Genomic DNA, 21,256 nt, shown 5'->3' on the forward strand with positions numbered 1-21,256 from the left:
TTATAAATTATTTTTATATTTGCGATATTAATATATGTCTCTATTGCAATTATCGATACTTTCTAATTTTTTTGTTTTGTAGAAAAAAAACTGTAATTTAATGATTAAAATGCTACACGTTATTTTATATTTAAAAATAAATGTAAACAGTTGTATTATTATAATTGATAGAAGACTAAAAGTGTTATATAGTATTTATAACAAATTACTTAACAATCTAGACTTTTGATGCTAAATAAAATTGTCAAAAATTTACTGTATGAATTCTATATGAACATCTGCGAGTATAAGATTCTATCATCAGTAGGTAACATTTATATTTTCAAAATAGTAAGATATAAATATACAAGTTCTATAAAAATTAGTTATGTGTATTATTTGTTCATAAATAATTCTGTATTATAAATAAAATATTTTAACAGCAACTGATAGTAAATATTTTATCGGTAAACTTTTGATGATGTTACTCTTGAAATAGATAGATGGCATCAACAAAGTCTCAAATTTTTTTACAATATATTAAAATATTTATAAATATTCTTTTTAATTGACACACACACACATAGTTTCCATCTTTTTTATCATTTAAATAACATCAAAGCTAAAAAAACTACAATTAAAAAAAGATATATTAATAATTAATCATCATATCTGAAACATAATTTTTTCTATTTAATATTGATACTTTAGAAAATAGATAAGCATAATATTTATTATACATTTCAAGAGCTTAAAAATATTTAGGTTTATTATGAACGTTTAGGCATTTAATATTTCCGTTCCAATGCATTAGAAAAATTTTTTTAAAATTATTTTGCTTAGCAATTATTTTGATATTATTTTATATTTTGTTCAATTTAAATTCTCATAATATATACACATTTTTTATATGTATACTTCTGTATAAATTTACTCATAATACGATCCCTTAAATCTTCTCATCACACACACATGGAAACAAATTCTTTGCAAAAATGCAAAAAACGTACTTGCATTTCGATTTCTATAGAAAAGCGAAAGGAAGAAGAAATAATAAATTCCAGACACGAAAATCAATTTGTTCGGTTCAATTATGCGAAACGCAGTAGTTGGATGATCTGATTAAGGAAGGTCGAGCAGTAAATTTCTAATACTAAGAAGAAGTCAATTCGTGACTATCTTCTCAACTCGGATCGTAATATCAAGGTAAGTACAAAGTCGACTAATCCACATTTAAATATCTAAGAAGAAGCCGTACATCTTATACTTATACTGGAATATAATTCGCTACCGTAGTTGTATACTTGTATCCAGTGATGACTTTTACACTTTTCAAAATACTTTCTTTTCGACATTAATATTATTAATAGGTTTAATATACTTAAACCGTTTCAGCGTTTACATCAATGTGATTATTTGATAAATACAATAAAAAATATTAATACAGAAATGTGAATTATACACATGTGTACATTACAAATTGTACACTATAAAATACTAAATATTCATTAAGGAAAAAGTTAAAAAATGCTTATTAATTCATGAATTTTTTTTAATTTACACGTAATGCTTACGTCAAAATATCCTTAAAATAAAACCATCGAAAAAATTATTAATCTATTGAAAGCCATAATATTGTAAAATTTTTTAATGGTATATATTTTTAATATTATGAAAAAATAATTTTTATCAATTTTATTATATTCTTTCTTATTTAACGCGTATTTTTGTAATACTTGATAATGAATTCTTCACGGGGCGTTTTATTCGTCAATTACAACCCTGCACTCTAAGCCGACGCGCGACGTTAGGGGTTCTTGGCCTGCAGATGAACGTAAAGCACAGTAGGTTACTGATACGAGGGGTTGTTAACATCAGCACTGCTTACATAAGTGTTGGTTTCTTAAATGTCGATAGATATGTACAAATTAAAGTCACAACGTGAGAAGTGTTTGCTAAATCTTTCTTCAAAGGTATGTATCTTAATTGCTTGCTTATTTTTTAATGGAGTTAATACTCTATTCTAATTAATAAAATTTTGATCTGCGAAAGTTTGATGATTTTTCAATCCTATCACGATGTATAATGTTTTTTGATCTTAATATAAATTAAAATTGTATTGTTATATATTGTCGCGATATTAAATAAAATAATAAATTTATTGCAGGGCGTTAACAGCAATTAGTTTTTAGAGGATTATACGAGCAACGCTAACTTCCATGTATATAAAAGATCGGATTAAATCTCTACTGAAATTAACAAGCGCAAAAAAATCATTTTTTGGTCTCTAAACCGGTGTTTGCTAATAAATTGTCATGTCTCTGCATTGAAATATCTCTCCATTTTACACAAAATGAAATCTATCCCGTAGATATTTCGGTAAAATGCTGACCTGACACTACGGTTCAGTCGATGTTAGCAATCAACTGCGTGACAGAAGTTCGATGATTACGGGAGTTTCGCTCATAACTTTATTCTCTCTATCACATGCGATATCAGTCTGTAACTTCCTAATCTAATGAATAAGTGAATAATCTAATGTAATATATCTTTTGTGCATGTTATTTCTACATGTTTAACATTTACCAAATTCTCCTCAGATTTTTTTATTATCAATGTGAACAATACGATCGCTTTGTCTTCTTTTCATTGTCTTTAATCTCCAGGACATGGGAATTATAGACATTTATCACTATCTTGTCGACGAAATTTCGGGTAAGTCAGGCAAGTAAAAAAGTAATTGAATGTTATGTTTGTGAAAAAAATTGTGTATACGTAATATGTACAATGTAAAAATTTTTAAAAATACTAATTAATAACGTAAAAATATAATTACATAAAAAAAGTAATTATATATTTTTTAATTAAGTATATCAAAAAGAAGTTTTAAATAATATAATCTTAATGCTTTTCTTTAATAATTACATACATTTTCATATTATTCTACAAGTAGCATCGTTTTTTTTCCACAAACTTAAATATGTTATTACAAGTAGTTTATAGTTGATTTTTTTTCTTTGATTTGCAGATCCTAGAGTTTCTGACTGGCCCTTGATGTCAAATCCATTTGGTATAACATTGATATCACTCGTTTATTTATCTTTTGTGCTTTATTTCGGACCGCTTTATATGAAAGACAGAAAACCTTATGCGCTCGTCAAAACTATGATATGTTATAATATATCTGTCGCAACTGCAAGCGCTATTATATTCTATGGTGTGAGTATATATAATTATTTAAATAAATAATTGACGTACAAAACTTTTTAATTTATTGTTTTATTTTCTCAATATATTTCTCTAATATTTTAAAATTTAAGCTGTAAATCTATCTCTTATCTGTCCTTTAGATACTCACGTCTGGTTATACAACGCATCTTTCTGCGGGATGTGAACCGTTTGTGATTTCAGATGATTCTATGTCGCTTAGCGTAAGTAATAAGATTTTCATTAAAATGCATGATAAAATCTATGATAAAAAATTAAGTTTTATATTATTATTTATTGAAGCTCAAGTTAAATGACTGTTTCAATCATTATAACTATTAGAACAAAAACTTTCTTCATTTAATATAAAAGAAATTAAAAATTAATTAATATAAGGACAAATAGTAAAATTTTTAATAGAAACACGAGATGTCTCAAGTTTTATTTACAGATGGCTCAATGGGTATGGTGGATTTTAATTCTGAAAATCATTGAGCTTGCAGACACTGTCATTTTTATTCTCAGGAAAAAATATAATCAAATTTCATTTCTTCACATATATCATCACACAGCGACTCTTTTTTTGGCATGGATTTCTTGTAAATATGCACCTGGTATGCATACAAATATTATAATAACTTTAGAAAATTTAGCAATTTATAGAATTTATGTTTTGATTGAAAAATACATCAAATGAAATATGTGCGTGTGTATTTGTATTTATGATTCTATTTTATTTAACAATTTATTTAATTTTAATTATCTAACGATTATATATCTACTTTCATTTTATCTAACGTGCAGGTGGCATGTGGACCTTTATAATAATGCCTAATTGCGCAGTACATGTAATTATGTACATATATTATCTTTGTACTTGCTTGGGACCAAAAATGCAGAAAAGAATAACCCCTTGGAAGAAATACATAACTCGTTTGCAACTGGTATGTAGTTATTTTACATTCGTTATGCGATATTGCGTTATAGGAATGTTCTAACAAATTTTTAGCCATCGCAGTTTCAAGATAATAAGGTTTTTACATTCGATTCGACAGTTTTGAGAAGCATAGCGTGCCTATCAGATTCATGCAAGCATATGGAATAGCGCGTTTCGCGTGATATGTTCATATACGCGGACTTCATTGTGGTTACAGCGCTCCTATAACTCGATAACTGGCTTTTCACGAGGGATTGAAAAGCTCCGTAAGCGCTGCTTGCAGAATCACATGTGTTCTCGTCGAATCTCAATTCGGTTTGCATTTGAGCGTAACAGCGAGGGACAGGGAGACGGGTGGACGAAGGCTCGCAGTACCGTTTTTAATTAAATAATCCGTTACCAGAGAATTTTTATTTCCAGCGATATCGACGGAACGATTTATCGGGTTACGTGGTTGTTTAATTTCGCGCGGAGCTTTTGCGCTCTAGAATTCCGGTCAGAGGTTGGACGAGGAAGGGCAAAATGGCGTGTTTTTTTGCATGCAGTGTATCGAGCCTGTCAAGCGTGCACTATATGAATACTATGTGTGTGTCTCTCTTTCCTTAGTACCTTTACATGGCTTGCGTTACGAATACATACATATACATATATATATATATATAGATTTTTTCTTCAGAATAACTCTCTAATAAAACGTTTAACCTTCATTTTAATGAATTTACGAGTATTTCGCATTACAAACTTGTAATTAACTGTAAAAAGATTTATACAAGATAATTTTGCAAACATATACTTTTTCGTTTGTTATTAAAACAATACAATATTCTGTTTCAGATTCAATTTGCTATTATGGTGGTCCATACGTTCCAAGCACTTCTACCGTCTTGCGAACCAACGCGAAAACCATTAGCATACATTTACATGTCCCAAATTGCCTTCATGTTCTATATGTTCTTAGACTATTATAGAAAGTCATACTTGCAGAAAAAGATTGAGTAAATATTAAAAGTAATGTCTTATGATAATGCAATATTCATAATCCGTAAGCATAGACATAGAAGATTCGATGCGTCCGCATTGGATTTAAATAAATAATTTAATCATGTCAATGAACAAATAAGGTTTCTCTCTGATATATGCATAGGTTAATTTATAGTTAATCTGGTAAATAGGAATGCATGCAAATATTCGATAAATTATAATAATCACTATTCTAAATGGATTAAATGGAAAGAGCAAAATTTTAATTATGCGGAAATTTATAAATTGTATAAAACAGTAAGAATTTATATTAATTAATTAAATTTTTGCTTGTACTAAAATTTTTTTAATTATATTTTTTCAACATGCTACATAGCTAATTCAATCAGCGTTAGTATTGTACTGGCGTCTTATAAATTAGTGGAACAAAGTGAGCAGAATCAATTCAAACTAATTTTTTTATTTGTTGCTCATTTGTTGCTAAAAAGTTGCCAAAAAAAATGTATTGCTCAATTAATTTTTTTTTTCTAATAATGTTCCGCTAAAAGAAGTTTAAGTTAGCGGGATAATACTCTTATATCGCAAAAATCACACGCAAAAGCAACGTCAAAATTTGTTGCTAATGTTTATTTGTTGTTCACAAAATATGCTACTCTCGATATTGTTACTTGCAAAATAAGTACCAATAACAATAAACAATCACCCATTATACAGAGAGTTACAAGAGTAAACTATAAGAAATAAATTTGTTACTCGTATAACTATGTTTCCGAAATAATCCTCAGCCATCGTACTATCGAAATATGTCAAGATTTGAAATTATTGCTAACCATAAGACACTAAAGATAATTAATTTACCCAGGGAACGCGCGTGTTGCGCACTGTAGGCACGTTAATGAATATCAAAAAATGTGTTCACTGGTATAATCATGGTATCAAAATAATCCACGAATATCGTACTATTAAAATATGTAAAGTTCTGAATTTTACTAACCATAAGATAATTAATTTTAAGTAATTAATTAGAGATAATTAATTTATTCGGGGAACGCACGCGTTGCGCGCTGTAGGCACGTTAGCGAATGTCAAAAAATGTGTTTGCCGGTATAATCATGGTATCAAGCTTGCGCGATAATATTATGCCTTAATCCTGCGCAGGACATTTGAAAAGCATGCAAATATAATGAGAAAATTTATTATTGACTCACCGACCGATGCGCAACGAGCAGAGTTACTCAGCCACGAAGCTACGATGATACTGTAACACAAAAATATAAGATTCAAACATTAAAATTATGCTCAAAATAATCAAAATGTAAAAAGTTTCTTTTAATATACCCAGAAACAGGTCTCTTTAAAACAAAAAACATTTGTTTGACTCAAAGAAATTTGTGTATTGCTATACTGTTAAAAAAATTTCTTTGATTCAAAGAAATTTTATAATTGTTCTTTTAATTAGAATTAAAGAAATAGTTTGCAACGCAAATCTTTCTTTTAATAAAAAAAATATATTTTTAAAACCAGAATAGCTAAACTGTGTCTTACATTTCTGCCAGTACTTTCTTTGAATTAAATAATTATTTATTCAAATTAAACCAATCATTTGAATAAACAATTTAATTACTCTAAAAAAGATTGATAACGTCATTTCTTGAAATCAAATAAATTTTTATTTTCCTCAGAAGTATTTTCATTTTAACTTAAAAAAATCAAATTAAAGAAACGATTTCAATTTAAATATAATTTTTCTCTAGATGTGTATAACATTTTCTATAAATTTTCTTTAGGTAACTTTTTTTAATTTATTGCTTTAAAATCGAATTAAAGGAAGAAAAATTATTAAATTTATATAAACAGGGAATTATATTTACCCCAAAGTTGCTCCGCTGGGGCCTGATGCCTCTCCCAGACCTCCTCCTCCTCTCAGTGTCCTCAAGGTTGTCCTCTTCTACTTGTTGCACACGCGGAACACTCGCGAATAATACTAAATTTGCGCGCGTGGACTTATTTATAAAATTTTTCGCGGGACACAGTGGCACTTCGGGTTTATAAAACCCATGATATGAGTTCCCATTCAGAGGGATTCCCGTGGATTCAGCACTCCGAGTCGACGAGTAGAACGCACGCGTACCCGCCCTCGAACAAGGGTAAGTTCCACGCGGAAGAAAACGAAATCAATGGTATTAAATTCCTACGCCTCTTGTCTCACAAAAATCACGTCTAAAATTGACTCATTCATACGCCCAGCCAACGGATCATCTTAATCAGTCCCACTGGATCTTATATCCAAGCGGCGTCGACAAGACACTCGGGCAGGACGAGAAAAGAAGGTACTCATTGCCGACGTTTAGCATTTAGACGAATCAGGAAATGAGAGCCAGCCTCTCGACACAAGCTTAACCTACAAGGCCAGGTTCTGACCAAGTCAGATTAAACGTGATTCACTCAGCTCGAACCCCAAATCCAAAAAATCCAAAAAGGGTATCAAGGATCTAAGAAAGCCTTAAGATGGTGGACGATAGCAAGAGAAACGCGCGAACCCAAGGCAACTGATCCGAACTCTAACCGCTTAGGACCGAACCGATCGTCAGAGACAGAGCGTGTAACCTCACACAACCAGACAACCGCGCAACATGCACACGAACATGTCGTACATGCGGCCCGGCATTACCTCGTGCACGGGCACTCGGCATGGAACGTCGCGGTGTGCCGCGCACGACCACCATACGCAACGCCCCAGTAAGTATATTCACTGCCAAGCAGCGGGGGTGCGATTCCCGGCCCTCGAATTAGGATTCTATCGAATGGGAGTTATGAAAAGTTCATTAGTCCAATACTTAAACGGCACTCCCGGAAGAAAACGCGCGACGCGACAAACCGGCTGCAGTTCGTTTATTTTATTATAAGTCGGTGACGACGGGTGGTGTCCTCTTCTCGTCGCTTTCCACTTCGAAGAATATCTGTAACATACGATATCCATTAGTTAGATAGGACAGATATTGTTATAAACCTTGCAATGAAAAAATAGACTGGCAATGACTAACAAAGGTAAAATATTATCAATTAAATATCTGGTTATTGTAACCAAAAATAATTTTTCTTTTCTAAATATTTAGTAAACTTATACCAGATTTAGTAATACTTACGAAACATTTAGAAAAATAAAATTATTTTTGGTTATATTGACAAAATATTTAATTAATACTATTTCACTGTACATTTGGTAGTTATTACCTGACTTCTTTTTCAGTGTGTATAGTTATAAAAATTATTTAAACTCACCTGAAAGTTGCCTCGCAGGCCTCAACCTCTTCCTCTCAGATCATCAGCAGGATTGCACTCACTCACTCGCGAAAATACGGTTACGCGAAGATACACTGAAAAAAAAATCTGGTAACAACTATGAAATGTATAGTGAAATAGTATCAATTAAATATTTTGTCATTATGTCGACAAATAATTGTATTTTTCTAATTGTTTAGTAAATATTACCAAGTCTGGTATAATTTTACTAAATATTTAGAAAAGTAAAATTATTTTTGGTTGCGTTGATCAAATATTTAATCAATATTATTTTGCTATTTATTTGGTAGTTTTTACCAGACTTTATTTTCAGTACTCTTTACATGACACTCCCGAGGACCGATCGCGCGCGATTGGGTACTCGATTTTCCCTTCGGAAAATTATTCGGCTACTGAAGAAAAGAGTTCGTATCAACTATCAAACTCCTTTTTTCAGTGTCCTTTTTTTGTCCTGCGCAGGATATTAAAATATAATAAAAAAAATTGATTTATGACTCACCGACCCGATGCGCAACGAGCGGAGTTACTCACAATCAGCCACGGTACAAACTGCGGTGATACTGTAACACACAAACATAAAATAAAAATTAAAACTGTACTCAAAATAATAAATATTTCAAAAGTCATTTCTTCTGCACTCAGAGAAAGGTTTCTTTGAGCCCAAAAAATATTTGTTTGACTCAAAAAAATTCGTGCATTGCTATACGGTCAGAAAAAAATTTCTTTGATTTAAAAAAATTTTTTGATTGTACCTTTTATTAGAATTAAAGAAATAGTTTCATTGTGCAACGCAAATATTTTTTTAAATGTAAGAAATATATTTTTAAAAACCAGAACAAATTTTATTTCTTACATTTTTTTCAGTACATTTTTTGCATTAAACAATTGGTTTATTTTCCTCAAAGGTAATTTCACTTCAACTTAAAAAAATCAAGTTAAAGAAACAATTTCATCAATTTAAATATGTGAGCAATAAAATTGGATGTTATTTTTATATTCAATTTTTATATTCAATTATTATACATATATTGTCCTGCTAACTTAATCTTCCGTTAGCGGAACATTATTAAAAAAAACTAACAAAGCAACAAATCTTTTCTTTGGCAACTTTTTAGCAACAAATGAGCAACAAATAAAAAACCTAGTTTCCATTGATTCTGCTCACTTTGTTTCGCTAAACTTATAAGACGTATTGTACTGAAAGATCCCATTATACAATAATTTCATACAATTTCATTCTGCGGATATTACGAAATCTTTGCATAATTCTACTGTTAGCCGCAATATTTTATTCAATAAATAATAATCAAGTGCTAGTATTTTAAACAATAGTTTGTATCGTTCTTATCACTTCTCACATGTAATGTGATTGTCAAGATCGAAAAGATAAGGGGGACATGAAAGGAGAATCAAATATTCAAGTTACTTACAGAAAATCTCGGAAAAAAAAATTTATAAAAGACATGCATGGAATGCAGAGACACAGATATACGTGTGCACACAAGTCACTATGAAATGAGATATGTTACGCTGTACGTAATGCTCCTGCGTTACGTCAGCTCGGATTTTATTCGCAAGACTATCTGCCATCGAATCTTTTTCTCCTCTCTGATTTGCTGCGCATTATACAATGTTCCGGATTACGTCGTCTCGTAAATATGACATGCCGAATCCGCAACGTTGAATTCGCTCGCTTTTTTTTCCTCGTTCTTATTCCTTCCTGTATGCACAGTTCATTCTTTCGCGATGCACGAGTATATATCTCCTATCAGAAACGGAAATATTTCAGAAAACTATGTCGCGAATGAAATACGACGAAATGATGCTTGAGAAAATTTTCATTCTAGTCTACCGTTTCTGAAAGCAGTCACTTATACATTTTGTACGCGATTATTTCCCGTGTCATAGCTGCGAGCTTGAATACGCGGCTCATTCGGAGCTATCTTAACCGCAATCCCAGTGTCCCCATATGTGTAGTCAAGTATACGTATACGTCCGTTCTATGCAGACATGTGTGCCAGGGAAGACTGCATTACCTTACTCGACTGTTTTCCCGGCCGACTGACATTAGCATAGCGGATTAGTGTGTCCATGGCTTTAAGTCGACACGCATGGCCTCACGCCGATAAGACTTTATTAACATCGCCTGTATTTATCCCATGCTTCAAGCTGCGACCCCTTTCTGCATAGCATGTCTTTCCCTCTATAGGCTCTCGCTGCATATGCGATAGGCTAATCGTTTCGCCAGGGGCAATTGCTCTATGTACAACGCTTAATATATATTATTAGCACATATTTTATTTTTTATATTTAATATATTTATTTTTTTTATACGTTAAATATTTTCTATATATTTTATACATTTCTTTTTTTATAAAACGTTACTGTTTCACTTTTTATACAGACTTATTATGTTTTTTTTATGTAAAGCAACTTATTAATTTGAAGACATTGGAGATTATAATAAATCATAAATTATTATGCCAATCGCCGAATAATTAGCCTTTTCTACTACCGAGTGTGTTTACGAATGGCGCTTTAACGTAATAATCACCGTATTTATCGTCTATATATTCATTTAGTGTTAGTAATTGCTGGTGCTAAACATATTGAAGTAGTACGGTCATTACTTAGATACATAGGTCATAAAGAATCAGAGGTTACGTAAGCATGTACTTGGGATGACGCACGAAAGAAAAGAGGACTTTGCTCAGAAAGTACAAAGGAAGGATTATTGAAGTTAGAATTTCATCAGTGTCTAGGTGCAGTACACAGCTTACTCGAAATAACTCTACCGCTCAATTAGATTGTTTTGTTATATCAATAAGTTATTTTGAAAAGTGTGTGAAGTTAGCATCTCAAGTGTGAGCATCTCACGATTAAACTACGTATTAATTAGCATCCAGCATAGTTGCATAGTTCTTGATAAGTTTTAACAACAGTTTTGTCAAATTTACTCTAAAAATCGCGGTTTTAAGAAATGAGATGCTAACTTCTGACAATGTCAAATAGCATCTCACCGTATCTTGAATCTTTAACGGTGGAAGAGTAAAAATTCGTGGAGTTTTGAAGTCTAGATAGGTTCAGTAAATAGTTCTGATAATTAAAATCCAATAATTATAAGTAATTATTATGAGAAATGTACAATAGTGAGATGCTACAGTTCTGGCACGAGTTTTGGGCTAAACAAAAGTTTTAAATGGTGAATTACGTCCCCACACATAAGCTCGTGAAAAGTTGTGACAGCTAGCGCACTTCTAATAATTATAAATAATTATTATGAATAAAAAATTCACACGATAAGGAGATGCTGTGACACTGCCGCGAGTTTTGAGTCCCAAAAATATTTTAAATCATGCATTGTGTCGCTACACACTAGTTGAGAACCAATCAGCATTACGGAAAAGCGTTAACAATAAACTTCGAGAGACTGCGACTATCGATTTAACATGGATTTTTTCAGATAGGAAAAGCAATACAAAGACAAATTCTTGGATAATTTAATGGATGATTGTGTTGTCTAATTCCATCATTGAATAAATAATTTTACCGAGCTTACATCGATGTCTACTTCTAATTTTTTGTTATGAAATATGGAGAGGTAGCAGCTCTACGTAGCATGCAATAGTTCCGCTTAGCAAAAAAAAAAAAAACACAAAAAAATTAAAATTGCAAAAGATCCTTTCGTACGAAATGTATAACCGTCTCGGCACCTATCTCTCCTCACTGTGGAGAAGATTCATTTTTCAGTCTCTCTCCGTGGGGCCAGTCTCGAGCCAGAACGTGACCTCGACGCGGTGCACAACCGCAACTTTTAGAGAATATTTTGCAAGTTTCGAGTCGCGATGCACGTAGATGCGTTCTATTAGTGCGAGAGAACATCGTTTGCGACTATTTCAAGAAAGAAACTCCGAAGGTACAATTACGCTTGTTTTAAAGTAAAAAGAAACTTTCGAGCACATTAGAACGTGCTTCAGGATAAAGGACCAAGGAATCTCGCAAGTAAAAAAATTGTGCATATAAATAAATAAATCTATAAATATTGTTTCATTACGAAATGTTTCTTAATTAATGTTACAAGTTCATTATCAATGTTGAATAATATCCAAGCATACGTGAAAAAATAAAAAATTATAAATTGATATTAGAACTGGGTAATAATTAATTAAAAAGTTAAAAGTTAAATAAAGTTAAAAAGTTAATAACATTTAACTTAAATCAGTTTTAATAATTTAATTTTTAACTAGTTAGTTTTCAAATACGTAACTTTAATTTATTAACTTTTTCCTAAGTTTAATATTTATCTATGTAAAAGAAAAAAATTATTTTTATAAAAAAAATATTCCCATATAAAAAACAATATTTTTTTATCTCATATAAATCTAATTTACAAATAAAATATTAAATTTTTTTAATAATCCATATTATAATTGTTTTGAGTAACTTAATTTGTTCTTTAAAAACGTACAAATTTCTAATTTAATGTAAATAAAATGTTTTTTAAAATTAACTTTTAATTTAACCCGAGGGGGAATTCACAACCCAAAATTTTGTACACCAATGCCGATTTTTGGCATTGCTGTAAAACACTGCCGACATTTTTGTACACTGCCGACAATGCTTATTGTTAGTCAATGCCTACAATGCCGTCAATCCTATATTAAAATTAAGGCAATGCCATGCAATTATGAACACTACCGCGTGCCCATTAACATACGCCAATGCCTGCACAAGAATTCTAAAGCTTTCCCGAAGTATTCTACACAATTATACAAAAAACTTCCAAAAATTTTATTTACGAACTGTATCTATACATTTTTATGTAATTGCACATTATTATGTGCTGTCTTATGCATATAACTTCAAACAATAGAACACTAAAAATAATAATAAAAATGATCGAAAAACCGACTCTGAAGTGAGCTCACCACTCCCCAACCACTGACGACAATGCCGTCAATATTATAGGTCACTGCTTACTTTTTTCGGCAGTCCACTGCCGAAATTTTGTACACCAATGCCGGCTGTGAATTTCCCCTCGATTTAACCTAAGTTAATCTAATCTTAATGTAACTTTTAAGTGAGTTAGTTTTTTGTTACTTTAATTACAATCAAAATAACTTAAAATTAATTTATTTTAAAAAATATATTAATTTACCCAATCCTTATTAAAATATCTCAAAAAAATTTGTTTGTATGCAGAACATCCTTTTTAGCAGAACATTAAAAAATTTTCTCATATAAAGTGCATCGACTATATAAATTGTATTAATTAAGTACCAATTGTATTACTTGATTTGTCTACTTTATCCACATTCCTTAAATTTTAAATTTTACGAAAATACGAATTTCGCAGTATCGATCGTGCTGTCGGTAATTAGCGCACAAAAGTGCATACGACAAATTTGCGCGACGTTATATATAGGCAGCAATGCCCCTTATTTTTAGAAAATTTTAATACCGCACCCGGTGTCATTATTGCCGACTATGCGTGCCTCGTGATTCTTCGGCGCGGTGCAGCCAATTCTGTGAAATTTATAAGGTAACACCGGCACCGGTCGCCACTTCCATATTACGATCCTCCGTTACGATCGCTCGGTATACGACGTAATTGGTTGCTTAAATACCGAAGTACATATATACGTGAGTAAATGTGTGTGTGGATGTGTACGTGTAGTATCTACTGAAACGAGCTAAGGTGGTCTCAGCTCTTTGGCACGATACCTACGGCGTTTCGAAAGCTCGCTAGAATTGTCTGTCGTTATCGTATATCTCTTTTGGTGCCAGTGTCTTGCGACTGCCACTTGCAGCATCCGTTACGGATCCGATGTATGCAATCCCGAGTCAAATTGTAGCGAAATGTAGATTAAGAAAATAATGGCCGACAAAATCTGATGCGAAAGCCTATCGAGTTTGTATTATGCGCCGTTGTATCAAACGAGATACAATTGTGTAGGAAGAAATATAATTTTTTATATGTTTATAAAAAATCCCACAAAAAAGAGTTTCGTCTATCTCCTTTGATTAATTTTAATTTCTTACACGTTTGATTTAATTGATTGTACTTGCTGCAACCGTTTCATTATATTAAAAATCTTATAAAAATGTCATTAAATGAAAATTATTCGTTTTCATGATTTTTATACGTTTCAAGAATGTTAGATCGGTTAATATATGCAACGTATATTAATAGCGTATCATTAAAAATCCACAGATGTTTCGAAGCGGTCCTTAAATCTTGTCGAGACAATTTCGGCGATGAAAGATTACATCATACATTGTGCGGAAATCGTAACGCTACCGGAACGTAATAGAAGAGTCCACCGTATTTATGAACGGTGTAAAACATTGGGTCCGCGCGCTGACTCTCGCTCGAACCGGGAAAATTTCGCGGCAACACGTGGCACTGCAGCAGAATTTAATAACGCCGCGTACAGACTCGGGACCGTTTAGAATTTAATACTAATTTAAAAGAGATTAGTTCCGTATTCGGAGCCAAACAAGGATCACTATCCTCACTGGCAGCCCTTTTGCAGGAAGGAGGTGAATTTCAGGGACAACGAGTGAGCGCAGAAGCGTAGTTCCCACGGGAGAAGCGGCTTAATTAATTGAACTTAATTTAAATTTAATTTAATTTCCCCTACCTTCGCAGGACGTGGATAGCACACGCGACTGCCGCACATCTTACATGTCGGTACAATTGCACGATGAAAAGAGAGATCCATATATTTCTTGTGATTTATAATTTGCAATATAAAGCTGCTTTTCTCGGATAATTCTGTTTAACATTTTTTTTCGGAAAATTTATGCGCCGTATTTGCGAAATAATTTAAATACTTCGTGCAAACTTTTTGGCAATAAAACTGTAATTAATTATTATACTATTGGGAGTTCGGGATTTCGAAAAGATAACGTTCCTTTTAGCCGCGATTATTATCGATTAGAACATTCTCATATTCTCGATAATCTCTTTTTCCAGCATTTATACACAACAATGCAGTTGTAATTTCTCAACCGAAACGTCGGCGCGCGAGGTATACCAGAAGCTGAATAAAGATTAATGAACGTGAGGAGGCAAGGTGAGAAGAATACCGCGTGAACCGAAAGAAAAAATGATTGCTAAGAAAATCGGTCTCGCAACATGACGGCTTATTTCTCTCCCATTGTGATTTTACATTTCAAATGGCGAAGGGTTTGTTATAGTTTGAAAGACACGCATAACGGGAGAGATGATTTACTTCGGACGTAAATCACGGGCAGCTCGGGAGAGGCTCCGCTGAAATTTACCACGGCGACCCGTCGAAAATTTCGAAATTCGATTTCAGGCCGTGCACAAGCCTCCTCTAACATCGCGAGGAAATTTCTTTATTTTATTATTATTTTTTTTCGTTCGGAAATCCGTCTCGAGTAAAACTTCGATTGTTCCTTCTTCTCGCGGTGCGGCGATGTTAGAATGGAAATGCGGGTGTTAGAGGCAGAGATTCGCGAACGGCGAGGAGAAAAACTGATTGGAATAAAAAACTTTGAATATTTACAACTGAGATTGGGGTTCTCGATCGGCCCATTCAAATTTATTAGAGAATATCGATGAAATTCTGTGTCGCCCAGGATTTAAGACTTTTAGTCGGCAGAACGAAAGTAGCTGCATGTGCAGCAAGAAAAGTCCTTTCCTGCCAGGAAGGCGAGGTAAACGAAAAAGTTTATCGAATCGCGCGAGTGTACATGAGCACAACAAAAGAAACATGTAAATATTTAAGTAATTGGCTTAAATATTGCGCGTCACTTTTAGATAAGTTATCAATTTTCCTTTCAACGAGATTAAATGCTAATGTTACATTCGAGAGGAGAGAACGTTCGCAAGAAACTTTCCGTTATGTTCTCTAAGTAAGTTTTATATATCGATTCGTGAATATGCATCAGCGAAATATGGTGAATGAGTTTGATCTGCAAGAAATGTGCGATCACTTCGTCAGAGAGCTCCTCCCTTTCGATTCAAAGTTTTCATCTTAACTAGAGCCGTAGTTAAACTTCGGTGAGGCAATTTACTGACTTGTATAAAAAATGGATACCAACTTTTTGTTTAGTACCTACACGTCTCGCTGCCTCTCGACTATAAAGGAACTAGATAATTCAAGCAACTTTTGCGTAATTTTATAAAACCTGGAGAAGTTTGAGAAAAAACAGAAAAGGAAAACAGAATCTTATTCACCCGCATAGTCTTACAGACAAATAACAATAAACAATAGATTTAACGATGTATTTCGCTATTAAATTCTCGCCGTGTCACGGATCGACCGGCCGATCAGGAAAATTTCGAATAATCATCGTGTCAAATGCACTAGCAAACACTGATTTTAGTTAACATGTATAATGATGTTATATGGTTAGATACGGGTAGTTTTGATCCATCATACAGCACGCGCAGACATGTGCACAAAACGACATATTGAATTAGTCACCGTGATACGTGTTAACGCGTCCCGGATTTTCGAGGATGGATAGACAAAAGTTTATTTGAACTAAATGGAGCATCGATTAATCAAAACGATCTATCGGTGGCGATGTGATTAATTCTGCAATTTTCACGCTAATATCGTTATGCTTTCATTTGATCAAACAATAACAAATGAATTTCGTGTATTTTCCTGGTTTTCAATGCATTTCAAGTAAATTTAAAGTAAATATCGTAATGCGATTCTTTCTCACGGAGCTCATCGGGCGTCCAGCCCATTTCGGATACGTAAACAGAATATATGAATCGATTTTTAAGAGACAAGCGCCAGTAATCTTATTCATTTAATCGCATACTCGAAAACGTTATAACCATTCGGATGCTTTACGCAAAAAAAAGACGATCTCGAGAATCTAATATCTATGCGAATGATAATGTTCTGTTTCCTGATATCGCGAAGGATAGGGAGTTACGGTGTAACAACTCGTCCTCGAGATAAATGGATTACGATCGACTGCGTGCACCGAACCGAAATTAATTCAGTCACGATCGTCAAAGGAGCATCGAAGAGTAGAATGGTGTGAGGGAGAGAAAGAGAGAGAGAGAGAAAGAGAAGTGAGGAAAAGATGGGAAAAAGTACGTCTTCTACTTATCCCGGGTGGCATCGTCGCCGCTGCGAGCGAACTTAAAACGGGAAAAGGGGATAGTAGAAAGTGTCGTTGATAGGATAGCTAATGAGGGGGAGCGAGAATAATGTCGTTATAATAAGTAGCTACGACGAAGGTGGTGAGGCAGTGTTTTATAGCGCGGATGGTTTGCGCTTCTAAGAACTTTAAATGTCCCCGCAGACGTTAAGTGACTCGGAGTGGAAGTCAGATAACGCTTTATTGCTATCAACCAGCCACTATCACGAGACGTTGCCGTCTAGCTGTTCTGGCAAATGGTGCTTATTTTGACGAAACGTGCATAAAAATTTCAACTCTGTCTCTCTATTTATTTTTGTTTTCTTTTTTTTTATTGCTGACACAAAATAAGATAAGCGTCGCGATGCTTTAAACTGTAATATTCGCGTATAAATAGAAATTAGATTCACACATTAACGGTGTAATTTAATTAAACGGCACTTGTTAACATCGAGAATGACATTTCCTAGTATTTCCCAAAATAGAAACATTTTTCCAAAACATTATGAAACAAATAGTCAACGTAGACGATGTTAATGCACTATCTAAACGACTGGTATTTCTATCTCAACTCAATCATGAAAGCAGAGTAGAAAGAAAATGCATTAAGTTAACGTATATATATGGCGGTACATAAATAGCATTCTGACTTATTTAATGACAAATAGAATATAGTAAAGTTTTCTAATTTGAGAATTGTATTTAAATAACGAGATATGTCGCAAACAAGTGTCGTTAAAAATGCGTTAAAAAAGTTAAAATAACGACCTTCAGTATAAAAGTATCTGAGATCAATAATGCTACCTATTGTCACTTGAGATTTATGCAACATTATTTAGACATGTAAAAAAGGTCGTCTTACAAATAATTACTAACAAATAATGCTTGTCATGATATCATAATAAATGATAATAATAATAATAACAAATATATTACAATTTATATGTTTGCTTTTTAGAACTCTTCACTCTATAAAAATATGCAGAATGTTCAATAGACGTCGTGGAATATTTTAACATTTATACTAAGAACAAATTAGATAAAGTAAAATTGGTTAAAACTATAAAATCATAATAATTTTTCACAATAAAAGATCACAATAATTTTCTAGTGGACCAAAAATGATGGAGTAATTTTTTTTTGCTTTTAAAAGGTATCGCATACATGTGACATTATAGTACAAAAGATTAATTGTAAAAAATAATATTTAACAAAATAAATGTTAAAAATTTTTTTCTGACATGTATTTTTTTATTTTATATAATTTTTGTCTCAAAATTTGTAACCACATTATATATCGACAAATATGCATATATGTATATTAACTATTCTATCAACTACTACGAATTTTCAAAACTTTTAATTTAAATAATATTGATTTTTATAATTGTTAAAAAATATAGATTGCATTAATATTTCATTAAAAAATTTTTTTTTATAAGAAAGAAAAAGAATTAAATAATTTACGTGTAAAAAAAATAAAATTTGGTATCACTGTTTCATTAATTTGCCGATACCAGACGACTGCTGTAATATATGTAATGTTCAAAAACAGAAAATAAAAGAACGAAATCGAGAAAATCAATATTAACGAACTGCCGAAGCCAATACTAAATGACAGATCGATATGCATATATGTTATAATATGATTCAGAATGTAAAATGTATGCGATACTATTAGACAATTTTGATCTCTTATAACTCAAATTTTATTACATATCGATAGATTTTAGTTATAGGATATTTGATTTTAACTAATCTTTAGAATATATTATTATGCAATTACTGTAATATACACTTTGCATATACAAATCATAAAAAGAATTTATGAAAGACATTTTCTTCCTATATTTTTATATATATCTTATAAAATAAATTTATTATAAGTACGCGTATGTATTTTCTGTATGTTTTATTACTTTCCAATTAATTTTGATAGAGACTCTTGAATCGTAGACATTAAAAAAGTATGCAAAAACTTTCAGATAATTTTCAATAATTTGCAAAAACTTAGATGTATTTAATAATCAAAATTGTGACTACAAATTTTGTTTGTATCTATATTGCCCTGCTATTTCTTTCTCTGAATTTTCTTTGTTCGATAATCCATTATTATTAATGAAAAGTATTTAGTATTTGTTTTAATCTATTGCCCATCTATTTCATAGATCTGCTAAATTTGTAATATATTCATTCATAATGTTCTTTTTTAATTACTTGATTCCTTTCGGATATTTTATTTCATATGTACACGTTACATAAATCTCCAATAAAAATTTTTCAAGGAATCATTACTTAAAAATTGAAGAAAATTTATAAAACTCACCGGACCAATGCGCAGAAGCGGAGTAGTAACACAGCTACATTCATCTATAAAATGCATATAAATCCAAATTATAAATCCAAATCACAATATATTATTCAGAAAGTGTGTGCACAGTTTTTACGAAATAACCCATCTTAGACAAGAAGTCAAAAACAAATTAATTTCAAAGACAGATTTTTCATCTTCTTCTAAGTAAATTTCTTCATAATCTTTTTCCCAAGAATAATTATTTTTTTAATCTCTATTGGTATTTTCCCAATGTTACCCAGAAGATTTATGCAAAATTAAAAAAAAATGATCCCTCTTGAAAAACAAGTCATGAAAAAATTCACTCAGAAGAAGACTAGAAATCTCTCTCTTCAAAATTAATTAGTTCATAGCATCTTTTCTAAGTGGGATTTTTTCTTGAAACTTTGCATACACTTTCTGGGTAACATTGGGAAGATTGCTATAAAATATGAAAAAAAATAACCCCTCTTGAAAAACAAGTTATGAAAAAATTCACTTAGAAAAAGACGAGAAGTCTCTCTTTTCAAAATTAATTGGTTTATAATACCTTTTCTAAGTAGAATTATTTCTTAATACTTTGCATACATCTTCTGGGTAACATTACAAAGATACCTGTAAAGTTTAAAAAAAATAACGCCTTTTAAAAAAGAAGTTGCACAAAAATTCACTTAAAAGAAAACAAGAAATTTCTCTCTTCAAAATTAATTTGTTTATAACATCTTTTCTAAATGGGATTTTTTCTTAATACTTTGCATAAACCTTCTGGGTAACATTGGAAAGATACTTGTAAAGTTTAAAAAAATAACCTCTCTTGGAAAAGAAATCATGAAAAAATTCACTTATAAGAAGACAAGAAGTCTGTTTTTAAAATTAATTTGTTTAGTACATCTTTTCTAAATGAGATTTTTTCTTTGTACTTTGCATACATCTTCAAAGTAACATTGGGAAGAAAACTGTAAAATTTAAAAAAATAACCCCTTTTAAAAAAGAAGTAAAAAAATTCACTCAATAGAAAACAAGAAATTTCTCTCTTCAAAATTAATTTATTTCATTCAATTAACATCTTTTCTAAGCGGAATTATTTCTTAAAATTTTGCGTAAACCTTCTGGGTAACATTTAAAAAATACCTGTAAAGTTTAAAAAAATAAGCTCTCTTGGAAAACAAGTCATGAAAAAATTCACTTAGAAGAAGACGAGAAGTCTCTCTCTTCAAAATTAATTTGTCTATAACATCTTTTCCAAGTGGAATTATTTCTTGAAACTTTGCATACACCTTCTAGGTAACATTAGGAAGATACATGTAAAGTTTAAAAAAATAGCCCCTTTTAAAAAAGAAGTTGTAAAAAAATTCACTCAATAGAAAACGAGAAATTTCTCT

General features: G+C 31.7%; 1 protein-coding gene and 1 long non-coding RNA gene across 6 annotated transcripts in view; one reads left to right on the top strand and one right to left on the bottom strand.

The window, feature by feature from the left end:
* The window catches only part of LOC105195650, a 264,949-nt gene that overhangs the window by 241,991 nt on the left and 1,702 nt on the right, over positions 1 to 21,256 (bottom strand). The window contains exons 2-3 of the long non-coding RNA XR_005574563.1: positions 19,869 to 19,912; positions 8,907 to 8,967 (exon numbers count right to left, since the gene is read on the bottom strand). This is a non-coding gene — a long non-coding RNA (uncharacterized LOC105195650). The remainder of the gene's footprint in view (positions 1 to 8,906; positions 8,968 to 19,868; positions 19,913 to 21,256) is intronic.
* LOC105195651 (elongation of very long chain fatty acids protein AAEL008004) lies at positions 1,647 to 6,383 on the top strand. Of its 5 annotated transcripts, XM_026136402.2 has the most exons (9): positions 1,647 to 1,952; positions 2,147 to 2,262; positions 2,351 to 2,505; positions 2,580 to 2,694; positions 3,008 to 3,198; positions 3,330 to 3,410; positions 3,626 to 3,800; positions 3,991 to 4,130; positions 4,958 to 6,383. In XM_026136402.2, exons 4-9 carry the CDS (start codon positions 2,649 to 2,651, stop codon positions 5,120 to 5,122), a joined length of 798 nt encoding a protein of 265 aa, XP_025992187.1. In that variant the 5' UTR covers positions 1,647 to 1,952; positions 2,147 to 2,262; positions 2,351 to 2,505; positions 2,580 to 2,648; the 3' UTR covers positions 5,123 to 6,383. The 5 variants fall into 5 exon arrangements, with proteins under 5 accessions (XP_025992187.1, XP_039304215.1, XP_039304216.1 ...); XM_039448281.1 differs by having other exon boundaries at positions 2,147 to 2,505; XM_026136403.2 differs by having other exon boundaries at positions 1,650 to 1,952; positions 2,147 to 2,505; positions 3,638 to 3,800; positions 4,958 to 5,122.

This window comes from Solenopsis invicta, chromosome 4 (genome assembly GCF_016802725.1).
Source record: "Solenopsis invicta isolate M01_SB chromosome 4, UNIL_Sinv_3.0, whole genome shotgun sequence".
In the NCBI taxonomy this organism is placed as follows: Eukaryota; Metazoa; Arthropoda; class Insecta; order Hymenoptera; family Formicidae; genus Solenopsis; species Solenopsis invicta.